This window comes from Babesia bigemina, scaffold Bbigscaff_56270 (assembly GCF_000981445.1).
Source record: "Babesia bigemina genome assembly Bbig001, scaffold Bbigscaff_56270".
Lineage (NCBI taxonomy): Eukaryota > Apicomplexa > Aconoidasida > Piroplasmida > Babesiidae > Babesia > Babesia bigemina.
In genome coordinates this window covers 1-11,160 of record NW_012236938.1, presented here as the reverse complement: position 1 = coordinate 11,160, position 11,160 = coordinate 1, and the positions used below count along the sequence as shown (strand labels likewise).

The following is an 11,160-nucleotide window of genomic DNA, read 5'->3' as shown; positions in this document are numbered from 1 at the left end:
CCACTCTACATCGCCCCTTTATCCACTCTACATCGCCCCTTTACCCACTCTGCATCGCCCCTTTATCCACTCCACATCGCTCCCTTATCCACTCTACATCGCTCCCTTATCCACTCCACATCGCCCCTTTACCCACTCTACATCGCTCCTCTATCCACTCTACATCGCTCCTTTACCCACTCTACATCGCCTCTTTACCCACTCTGCATCGCCCCTTTACCCACTCTACATCGCCCCTTTATCCACTCTACATCGCTCCCTAATCCACTCTACATCGCCGCTTTATCCACTCTTCATCGCTCCCTGATCCACTCCACATCGCCCCTTTACCCACTCTACATCGCCCAAATTACCTCGCCATAATACCGCTATGACCTCTATTAACCACAATAATAACTTGTGCCTTGTCGCTCTTCACTTCCCTTCTTCCACCGCTTGCCACTGCCATGTCCCATCATGTTCACCCTAAGTCCAAATCTCTCGAATTACTTTGTCTTATCAACGCTATGACCTCTATAAACCTTTATAAGTACTTGCTGATACTGACCATTCTTTTATTGATGATGCTACTAAAAAGCTTTGGAGGACATTGAGTCCAAGCTCATTAGCCTTGGTCACCTTGCTGGTCAACTTGGCGGATTTGTTGGTCAAAGTGAGAGTGTTAAGAAAGCCGTTGAGAATGCTATTATCGCTAAAATTAACAGTCATGATGACCTAAAAAAGCTTTACTCTCCTTATGTTACTAAGCTTTCTGAGTCTGTCAAGTCTGTTGACCAGGCTGTTGACACCGTGAAAATTAGTGAGCTTAGTAAGTTAGTTACTCCAGAAATTCAGCGTCTTGAAGATCAACTTAAACAGCCTAATAACCATCTTAATAATCTTCCTTCTTCCCCCACTCCCTCTGCTGACCCAGACAAATTGCAGTCCAAGTTGGACGCTTTGAAGGAAGTGGAGAAGCTTTGTGAATTTTTGACTAATCGTAATAATGCGTCAAATGATCCTAAAAAGCTGTTAGATAATCTATGTTCCGGCATCGAAACCTTCCTCGGCTTCGACTCTGACACTAAAGGCTACACTGGCCAGGGGATTGTGTACTCTGACCTTGACAGGATGTGTGACGGGGTGATGGGATTTTTGAGTGGTGTGCTTGGTGCGGTGAAAAACGAAAATGAAGTCACAACTTATGATAATTACATCACTGAAGACAATAAAAAGCTTAATGAAGTACTAAAACTTGTAGATAGTAAAATTGGCTCCGGGCGTGCTGGGCTTGTGGAAGCTGTCGGCGCGGTGAAGAGGTGGTTGGAGGGGTATGGGAATAAGTTAGATGAAAAAAACAGTGAAGTGATAACGGCGCTAGTGAAATTAAATGACACTTCTATCATCGATAAAAGTAGCAAAATCAACTCCTCGAACGAACTTAATGTACAGCTGACGGCTTGGACCACTGCAATTAACAGCCTTAAGCAAGAGGTCAGAAAAATCGAAACAGAAAGAATCAATTTGTTAGATACTAAGTTAAGTAATAAAATGAATGGTGAAATGACACCAATAAAAAAGGTTTTAGAGCACTTACGTGAGTCGTCAAATAACAAAAAATTCGTGAGTCAGGTGAAAGCAGTGGACGATGAGTTGGGAAAACAGCAGACTGAATTAGTACAGCAGATAGACTTGAAATCACATAAACTTCGCGATACATTGCATAACGAATTCGAAAAAATAAATTCTACTGTCGAAAGTCTGATACGGAGTAAAGCAGAAAAAGTGTCAACCATCCGAGCCGCGATTGACATGTCCAGGGACGCAGTAGAAAGGGAGCTGGGGGATTACCGTGAAGGTTCTAATAAAAAGGTTATTGGATATTTTAAGGAAATTAAAGTGGCAATTGAGGAGTTCGTCAAAGGAGATGTAGACACTCTGTTCACCACCAACATCAAAACGGTCCAGGATTACGTTGCCGGGTTGGGTGATTTCGTGAAACATGATTTGGAGAAGTTGAGAACGACCATCAATAATAAGTTGGCGGAACATGCGACGGCTTACGTCAAAAAAGCTACGATAGCCATAGAGGAGCTTGAACAGGCGTATAAGGAGAAGTTGTGGGATATGAAACTGGATGTGGAGAAAGTTGATCCGGCGATTGAAAAACTTTGCAGCGCAATCGGTACTGATGGAGCTGTGTGTAAAAAAACTATAAAGGAAGCGGTAAACAAAATTAGTGGCGAAGCTGTAAAATTGCTGAATGGTCATAACAATAATAGAGAAGGCCTCGGGGGAATAGCTAGTGCAGTTGAGGCGTATGGTAAGAACTTCACTAAGCAACATTTCGAAAATAAAGTTTTGGGAGGGTGGATTGAGAGTATTTTAATTAAAGATAAGAAGATTGATCAACATATTCAGCAAAGTCAACGTGATTACAAGTTGGCGAATAAGTTTAATATTGGATTTGATAATGTGGATGCCATTCGCCGCCAAATCATCGCTGCCATTAAATCGGAGTTTAATGCAGAAATTGGCAAAGTCAATCTTATTATTGATGAACGGGATGACAGCAAAACGGTGCTGCAGAAAGTCGTGTCTTGTATCAATGAATTTGTTAGAGGGCTTGATGCTAAACTGTTATCCGAAGTCATTACGGATGTGGCCGAAAAAATAGCCAAGAACGTTGAGAGAAACATTTTGCAATCAGCACACTATAAACCATTGGAAATTAGCAATCCAAACCTTGGGATAGCCGTCGAATATACCCTTCCCGCTCTCTACGCTACCGCCAGGCAAGCTGCAAATATGGTGGAAATATTGCTGAACGATTGTAAATTTAAGAACGTAGATGAGGCACGAATTTTGGCTGGTGAACTGTCTAAGAATCTCATTGGTGCTCCGGCCAGCGACCTTGACAAAGCCATTCATGCTGTCAAAACTCATGTTAACAAAATGACTAAGGATAGTGCAGCGAGTGGCAGAATTATTGTGAATCTCGAAAAAAAATATAACTTTAATTATAGGAAAAACGTATTAACAACGGCGATCAGAACTGGGGTAGACCTTACCGATGATCTTGTGTCGAAGGTTCGGGAAGCATTTGGTCAAAAAGGCGGGGGTTGGGACTTAGCTGCGAAGATTGGCGAAGATCTAAGTCACCTTATGCCATCATTGTACGCCGCCAATACAGCGCTCACAAATGCGGCAAAGTTCATTGACAGCCACATTAGTGGGCTCAAAACAATTCCCTCAACCGTAGTTAGCAAAACCAGTGATGCTGTAGAGCTGTTAAATAAGTTGAAGGAAACACTCAAATGGCAATTGAATAACATCGCTGTCACTGTGAGAGACGCCAACGAAACTTTAGACACCGCCATTGAAAAACTGAAAACAGCCGTCCTCTCCTCCCGCCAGGCCCTTCAGGGTGCAATCACCAGCGTCCAAAACGATCTTACCGAATCCGTGAAAAAGTCCATCGAGATACTGACCCAGGAGGTGAGGAGTCTGTTTGCCAAGGGGCATGAAGCAGACTTGGCAGCGCTCCGGAAATTAGTTGACACACAGCTTGGCAACATTTTCACGATCATTCAAGAAGATCGTAACACCGCAATTAAGGGTATGTTGCAAAAAATCAAAGACGGATTTATGGTTCCAATTGAAGACTTTTACCCAAGGGCGTCTCCACCTCCAAAGTCACTGGAACAGAAGAAACTCCACGAGTTAGCAGAAAGAGTAAAACAATCCTTTGCCAATTTTTTTGATGCATTGCGCACCCAAAAAGGCTTCACCTTCGACTTCGACAAAATCTCCTCCCCCAACGACGCTCTCAACAAGCTGCTCAAGGACCTTGCAGATTCACAGCACTTCGACCACGGATTTACAAAAAACCTGCAAAGGCTTAAGTACCGACTTGGCCAATTCACTCCGGAGAAATTCGGCGATGGTGAGAGTCCGTCAGTTTTGGAAGCGCTGAGAAGGGGGTACCCGGCGCTGGTGGGTGAGCTGGAAAAGGCGTACGTGAACGTGTATGACGGTGCCGATAGCATTGTTTGGTCACAAAAAACAAATAATAAAGACTACCCGTCCGAAGACTCCGCGAAATGCGCTAAAGTGTGCCTGTCGCTGCTCTCCATCCTGTATTCCGAGTTCAAGACTATACTGAAGTACTGCGTTGCAAGGTGTAAAAGCGATCAAATAAACATGAACACAGAGCTCGGAAAATATTTTGCCACTCAAGGCTACAAAGTTACCGAGGACGGGAAGAAGCACTGGGAGCTGCAGGACAGTAAAGGCATGATAGGATTATTCATCTGCAAACGTATGTTCGGGAAAGATGAACACCACTTGTATTACATTGATAAATCCAAGCAAAACGCACTGGATACACTGCACGACTGTCTCCAGATATATTACCAAGTCTGCCACGTCGCCACCTTCTCTGCGAGGAAACGTCCATGTAACATATTCGAGATGCTTTGCTGGGTGTCTGGTCTCCCGTGCAATAACGTGTATCAAGATATGTTGGATGACGCTATCAGTGAACTATTCGTCGATCCAAGTAAACAGCCCGAAGACGCCGATGGCATCCCCGTCACATATATCAGCGACGAACCCCTGGCAGCGTATCCACAAAACATAGCGATGGATGATACTCAGCGAGCAGTGAAACGCCTGTGTTCCAGATCCCACGATATTCTCACAACAATCGCTGGAACCGGGGACGCGTACTCCATGTACGCCGTTGACTACTCGACCAATTCGCTGAACTTTCACTACCCATCCAGGGGCGAAGATTGCCTCCAGATGCTATTGGACATTCTTCGCAGACTACTACCCTCGCTTAAATTTTTGCATACTCAATGCGGCCTAAGCGCTACATACCACGGCTGGTCCGGCTGTCAGTACGGCAGAGGAGTCAAACACTCCAATTGGCAATGCCGTGAACATCCTGCTGAGGAGTCGACCGATTGCCTACCTAGATCACCGCTGATGTCGTATCTTCGCGACTGCCTACCCGGGTGCCTGCCTCACCAGTTGGTTTCAGCGGGATGTAAGTCCGAATGTAAAACGTGTCCCAAAAGCCTACCCGGTGCGCCATGTATAACACCACTTGGCTTCAGAGGTTTCTCTGGATACACGAAGACAGGTAAGGACATATGTAACGTGCTGACCAAATTCTTCGACAATTCGAATATTAACATGCTGTTCGGTCTGCTGCCCAAGCCGCCATCTACGTTGCCCGAACACTTCCAATTTGCGTTGACGCTAAGCAGTATGTTAGATCATGGCAAGTCCGCCAGTGATGATGTCAGCTTAGCTTTTGAAACAAAAACCAAAGCGCTGTCCATCGAGCTATACAAGGAGACAAGCAAACTCACAGGTGCGCTGCAGAATGCATATCGCAACCAAACAGGCCACAACAGCTCGGGCCATTCCAAATCCACGGAAGCTGACTTGTGGAGCCTGTCAAGAGAATCATGCAATCTACCTCATGACAGGGATATTCACTGCGCTCCCTACCTCTGCTCCACATCTTCCGATGCGTACACGTACCTCGCCAAAAAGCACGCCGATCTCTACCTGTCATGGGCTGTATATCTGCCGTGGACATTCTACAGTTACCTGAAATCGTTGCTCGATGCGTTCCAGCAGATTGATTGTGGAGGCTCCGGTTGTACGAAATGTTCGTGCAAGCCGGGAAAGCATGGTGTCGAGTACAGCTGTAAGTGCAACGCATTGATAAGCTGTCGTGGAGTGATGACTACGTTCTACCAATACGGGTTCACTTTTGGCGACGCAAAAACGCTGTATGGACCTGACCGAAAATACTGTCTTAGTTTCAATACACAACTGAGTAATCTGCTAAAATCGCAATACTTCACCAAATTATTTGAGGAATGTGACAACTTCATTTGGACCATCAGAGAGCCGTTCACCTACATGGTTCTCGCACTCTGGTCACTCTCCCTCTTCTACCTCATCTGCGTGATGGTTGGCAGACTGGATGTGCTCCACATACGCTCACACCTGAGGATACCGTCATCGCACAAAATAACGGCGCAATCGCTGTTGGCTGCAGCGCAAGTCGGAAGGCTTGCCAAGATATCGTATCTACAGCCGTAATTGTATTCACGTTTCTAATCACTACACTCACTTAGCGAATCACCTACTCACCTAACCAACAAACGTAGTCTAATGTCTCGAATTACTCTAGCGGCAACCTGTGAACTAGATAGCACCAAGATTAGGTGATGACTGTAAGACAAAGCAACGTGTTGACCAAGCAACGTGTTGACCTAGCACCCAGGCAAAGTGCTAAGCTTGCACCCAGGCTAAGTGCTAAGCTAGCACACAAGCTAAGTGCTAAGCTAGCACCCAGGCAACGTGCTAAGCTAGCAACCAGGCGAAGTGCTGACCTAGCGACCAGGCAAAGTGTTGACCTAGCACCCAGGCTACGTGGCGACCTAGCACCCAGGCAACGTGGTAAGCTGGCACCCAGGCTAAGTGCTAAGCTAGCACACAAGCAAAGTGCTAAGCTGGCAACCAGGCAAAGTGGTAACCTAGCACTCAGGCAACGTGTCAACCTAGCACTAAGGCAAAGTGCTAAGCTAGCACACAGGCAAAGTGCTAAGCTAGCACCCAGGCAACGTGTTGACCTAGCACCCAGGCAAAGTGCTAAGCTAGCAAACAGGCATAGTGCTAACCTAGCAACCAGGCAAAGTGGTAAGCTAGCACCCAGGCAACGTGCTAAGCTAGCACCCAGGCAAAGTGCTAAGCTGGCACCCAGGCAAAGTGCTAAGCGAGCACGCAAGCTACGTGTTAACCAAGCACCTGATCAAGTTAGTGGTTACGGCAGCGATGACATGGTCACGGCAGCGATGACATGGACACGGCAGCGATGACATGGTCACGGCAGCGATGACATGGTAACGGCAGCGATGACATGGTTACGGCAGCGATGACATGGTCACGGCAGCGATGACATTGTTGTGGTTACGGCAGCGATGACATGGGCACGGCAGCGATGACATGGACACGGCAGCGATGACAGTGTTGATCAATGTGCTGACCAAAGTGCTGACCTAACAGCTGACCAACGTGTTGACCAGAGTGGTGACCAAAGTGCTGACCAATGTGCTGACCAACGTGGTGACCAAGGTGTTGACCAAGGTGCTGACCAATGCCATGACCAAAGTGGTGACCAAAGTGTTGACCAATGCCATGACCAATGTGCTGACCAAAGTGTTGACCAATGCCATGACCAACGTGATGACCAAGCACCTCACCAAGTTAGTGGTCACGGCAGCGATGACATGGTTACGACAGCGATGACATGGTTACGGCAGCGATGACATGGTCACAAGTGGTGATTATTATCCACTCTACGTCGCTCCTTAACCCACTCTACATCGCCCCTTATCCACTCCACATCGCCCCTTTATCCACTCTACATCGCTCCTTATCCACTCCACATCGCCCCTTTATCCACTCTACATCGCCCTTAACCCACTCTACATCGCCCTTAACCCACTCTACATCGCCCCTTTATCCACTCCACATCGCCCCTTGACCCACTCTACATCGCCCCTTTATCCACTCCACATCGCTTCTTTAATTACACTTACCATCCCCTTCATCACCTCCCTTAACCCCTCTAACTGCCCTTTCACCTAATTTTGCAATATTTCTTCGACCCCTAAAAATTGCCTAAATCGCCTCAGAAAAATTACCTCATCCGAAATTGACCAAATTTTTGTTATCTTAATCTCCATCACTTCCCTCACCTCCCTCTCCACCTCCCTTTACCTCCCTGACTGCCCTTTCACCTAATTTTGCGAAATTTCTTCGACCCTTAAAAATTGCCTAAATCGCCTCCAATAAATTACCTTGACCGAAGTCGACCAAATTTTGGTCATCTTAATGTCCATCACTTCGACCACACCTTCCACACTAACCTAAATTACCTCCGAAACGCCCTTGACAACTTCGCTCCCAAAAAGTTTGGTGACCTTGACTCCCCCCTCCTCGCCCCCCTCAAGTCCGGCCTCTCCAACTTCGCGCAGCAACTCGGCCACGCGTACGTGAGCAGGTATAGTGGTAACAAATTCCAGGGTGATCTAACTAAGCTTAAGCCTAAAGATCCTGCCGACACTCAAAAACCAGATTCCCCCCCTGATTACGATTTAACCCCTGAGGGCCGCAACTGCGCCAAGGTATGCCTGACGATAGTGGAGATACTGGTTGGTGGGTTGGGGAAGCTGAAAAAAGAATGTCAATCCAATTTAGCTAGGCAAATTAATGCGTATGAGAAGAATGTGTTCGGTAAGTATTTTGAGAAACGTGGTTACAGGATTAATTCCGTGAAAGGCAAGCAGACCGGTGAGTTGCAGGACATGCCATCTATGAATGGTAGGAAAATTTATGACGATCTGCTCAGCGATAATATTGGTTCATCTGGCAATATAAGAACGACTGCTGCGTGGGTAGCGGAGATTAGTGAACTCAAGAAAGCTAACAACAGGAATCCTTATCAAATCAACGTCGTCGACATTCTCCATTACCTTTATGATTGTCTCAACCGTTACAACGATGTATGTCACCTGTCCGCATTAACATCGACGAAAAGACCATGCAGCGTCTATGAAATGCTTCTATGGCTCTCCGGTCTTCCGCATCATCCCGTCCATACAGCCATGCGAGATGGGCGAATCCTGGAAGTGATAGACGAGATCAATGAAGCGGAAAAAGAGGAAGACGCAAAGAGAGACCAAGGAGATACAACTGAGACGACCAGCGAAGATGCCATTACGCACAGTGTCGTCGACACCGATTCCATATCTCTAGAAGCCTACCCGAGAAAGGCATCATATGAACATATGCGAACGGCGGTGACGCACATCTGCTCAACATCATACGACATTCTCTGCACTATAGCCGGCCACGGAGATGAATACACAGTGTACGCTAGCGATTACTCCAATAACTCCATTAAGTTCCATTACCCTGCTACAGGAGAGGACTGCCTTGACATGTTCTTTGACATCCTCCGAAGAATGTTACCAACATTGAGTTTCTTGAAAAGCCAATGTGGCCTGACTGCTAAACACCACGGTTGGTCCGACTGCCAATATGGTGTCAATGCCGCTCCAGCAAAATGGCCATGCGAGGAGCACTCAAGTGAAGAAGCAACGGGTCAGCCAACCAAGCAAGCAAAGTGCCAACCAACGTGCCGGGCAAATACCGATGTAAACTGCCAACCAACATCGCCACTTATGTCCTATTTAAATGATTGTCTACCTGGTCATTTGCCGCACCAGCTTACTAAAATTGGATGCAAATATGAGTGCGCTACTTGTCCGTCCACCTCTAGAAAAGGAATGCCATGTCAACCTCCACTTGGCTTCCGCGGTTTTTCTGGTAGTACGAGGAAAGGCAGGGACGTATGCAAAGTGCTAACCAAGTTCCTAGATAATGTCGATATTTCATGCTTATTCACTCTAATACCGAAGCCGCCCACCAGCCTACCTGAGCATTTCGGATTTGCGTTGTCGCTTGCGCAGTACATCAACACTAATAAGCCCTTATATGTTAGGAGTGACACATTCTCGTATGCTATTGTGTCGTCCATCGAATCGCAATCTATCGAGCTTTATAAGGATCCATACGCGCTCACAAAATCCATCGCTGATGCATACGGTTCCGACGCTATTAGCCATTCTAAATGTGAAAGCTACCATCTTCGAAATCTTACGATAAACGGCATGTGTAAGCTAGGCGAAGACAGAATTAACTGCGCATCCTATATTTCATCTCTGTGTAATTATTCTTATGAAATAGTCGCTTACAAACACGCCAACACCTACCTCTCCTGGGCCATCTACCTCCCGTGGACGTTTTGGGATTTACTTAACAGTCTCTACAACGCCTTCTGCTCCATCAACTGCCAGGACTGGGGATGCCGTGGATGTCTCCGTGGTGATAAGTGTAAGAAGGGGGAGCATGGTGTTGTTAATGATGAGAAGCCAAATAACAAATGTCAGTGCTCTTCCATTGTCGACTGCAAAGGCGTCGCACCAACGCTCTACCAGTATGGTTTCGTCTTTGGTGAGGCGTCGACGTTGAATGACAAGGCATCGCCGAAGAAGTGCTCCGATTTCTGTAGTCAATTGAAGAATGTGCTTGAATCGCAGTATTTCAAGAAGCTGTTCGAAGAATGTGACAACTTCCTCTGGATCATCCGACAACCCTTCTCCTACCTCGTCCTTTCTCTCTGGCTCCTCTCCTTCCTCTACCTCATCCACATCATGGTCATCCGCCTCGACCTGCTCCACATCAAATCGCATTTGCATAGTCCGTCGAGTCATAGGATTGCTGCTCAATCGCTACTTGCTGCTGCGCGTGTTAACAAGCTTAACAGAGTGTTTTACCTGCAACCATAATCGTACTCACGTGTTTAATGTTTACACTCACCTAGCATATCACCTACTCACCTATACAACTAATTGTTCTATAATGTTTTGAATCACTCATTAACCGTTGTATGTGATTGTGTAATAGTTAACTAAAGTGTTCACCAATGTGCTGCCCAATGTGCTGACCAACGTGTTGACCATGCCATGACCAAAGTGTTGACCTATGTGCTGACCAAGGTGCTGACCAAGTTGATGGTCACGGCAGCGATGACATGGGCACGGCAGCGATGACTGGGCACGGCAGCGATGACTGGGCACGGCAGCGATGACATGGTCACGGCAGCGATGACATGGTCACGGCAGCGATGACATGGTCACGGCAGCGATGACATGGTCACGGCAGCGATGACATGGACACGGCAGCGATGACAGTGGTGACCTAAGTGGTGATTATTATCCACTCTACATCGCCCCTTTACCCACTCTACACCGCCCCTTTATCCACTCTCCATCGCCCCTTATCCACTCCACATCGCTCCCTAACCCACTCTACATCGCTCCCTAAACCACTCTACATCGCTCCCTAATCCACTCTACATCGCCCCTTAACCAATCTACATCGCTCCTTTATCCCCTCTACATCGCCCCTTGATCCACTCTACATCGCTCCCTAAACCACTCTACATCGCTCCCTAATCCACTCTACATCGCCCCTTATCCACTCTACATCGCCCCTTAACCCACTCTACATCGCCCCTTATCCACT

At 46.9% G+C, this 11,160-nt stretch overlaps 2 protein-coding genes across 2 annotated transcripts; both read left to right on the top strand.

The window, feature by feature from the left end:
• Nucleotides 1-456: 456 nt before the first annotated feature.
• Nucleotides 457-6,105, top strand: BBBOND_0000260 (hypothetical protein, conserved; the record flags this gene model as incomplete). Its single annotated transcript, XM_012914873.1, has 2 exons — nt 457-492; nt 586-6,105. The coding sequence occupies 2 exons, from the start codon at nt 457-459 to the stop codon at nt 6,103-6,105; spliced, it is 5,556 nt and encodes a 1,851-aa protein (XP_012770327.1).
• Nucleotides 6,106-8,197: 2,092 nt separating this feature from the next.
• Nucleotides 8,198-10,421, top strand: BBBOND_0000250 (hypothetical protein, conserved; the record flags this gene model as incomplete). The annotated part of the gene is made up of 2 exons (XM_012914872.1): nt 8,198-8,222; nt 8,269-10,421. The coding sequence occupies 2 exons, from the start codon at nt 8,198-8,200 to the stop codon at nt 10,419-10,421; spliced, it is 2,178 nt and encodes a 725-aa protein (XP_012770326.1).
• Between the last annotated feature and the right edge of the window lie 739 nt (nt 10,422-11,160).